The sequence below is a fragment of the Cystoisospora suis genome, assembly GCF_002600585.1.
Source record: "Cystoisospora suis strain Wien I chromosome Unknown contig_1081, whole genome shotgun sequence".
NCBI lineage: Eukaryota > Apicomplexa > Conoidasida > Eucoccidiorida > Sarcocystidae > Cystoisospora > Cystoisospora suis.
The window spans coordinates 32,471-32,923 of NW_027153882.1; the positions used below are offsets into that span (position 1 = coordinate 32,471).

At 48.3% G+C, this 453-nt stretch overlaps 1 protein-coding gene across 1 annotated transcript in view; it reads right to left on the bottom strand.

The window, feature by feature from the left end:
• The window catches only part of CSUI_002600 (uncharacterized protein), a 5,290-nt gene that overhangs the window by 3,638 nt on the left and 1,199 nt on the right, over positions 1–453 (bottom strand). Inside the window, exon 3 of the mRNA XM_068062800.1 lies at positions 1–70. This exon is cut by the window's left edge and continues 3,638 nt beyond it. Within this exon, the coding sequence (XP_067925226.1) occupies positions 1–70 (70 nt within the window). The remainder of the gene's footprint in view (positions 71–453) is intronic.

The following is a 453-nucleotide window of genomic DNA, read 5'->3' on the forward strand; positions in this document are numbered from 1 at the left end:
ACTCTTTCCTTTTCCCTCCTTCTTCTTTCTCATCCTTCTGCTCCGTCGAGCTACTGATGGTCGAGAGTAACTGTAAAGAAGAACATCATCCAGGATTCACACGGGGGGAGAGCGAAAGAGTCAGAATGAGATAGCTCCCCTGCTTCAGCTTTGCATTAGATCGACACAAAAGAGGACACTCCCGCAGATCGATTTCTTGTTAACCCGAGAGGAATGTTCATGTTTGATGACGCCAACACCCCTAGCAACACCTTGCTACGACGAGCTAGATACATTTCTCTATGGATACGAGAGTGCTAGCTATATGCAGGAAGCAATTGAACCGTGTTTAGCCTTACGTACACCGTCAGAAAAGCTTCAGTAGCAGGAGGGAGGAAGGGAATGTTTTCGCTATTGAGGAGCACTGGTAAGAGGAAGTTCATGCGTGCAAGTACCTATCTCCGGACCCGCGGG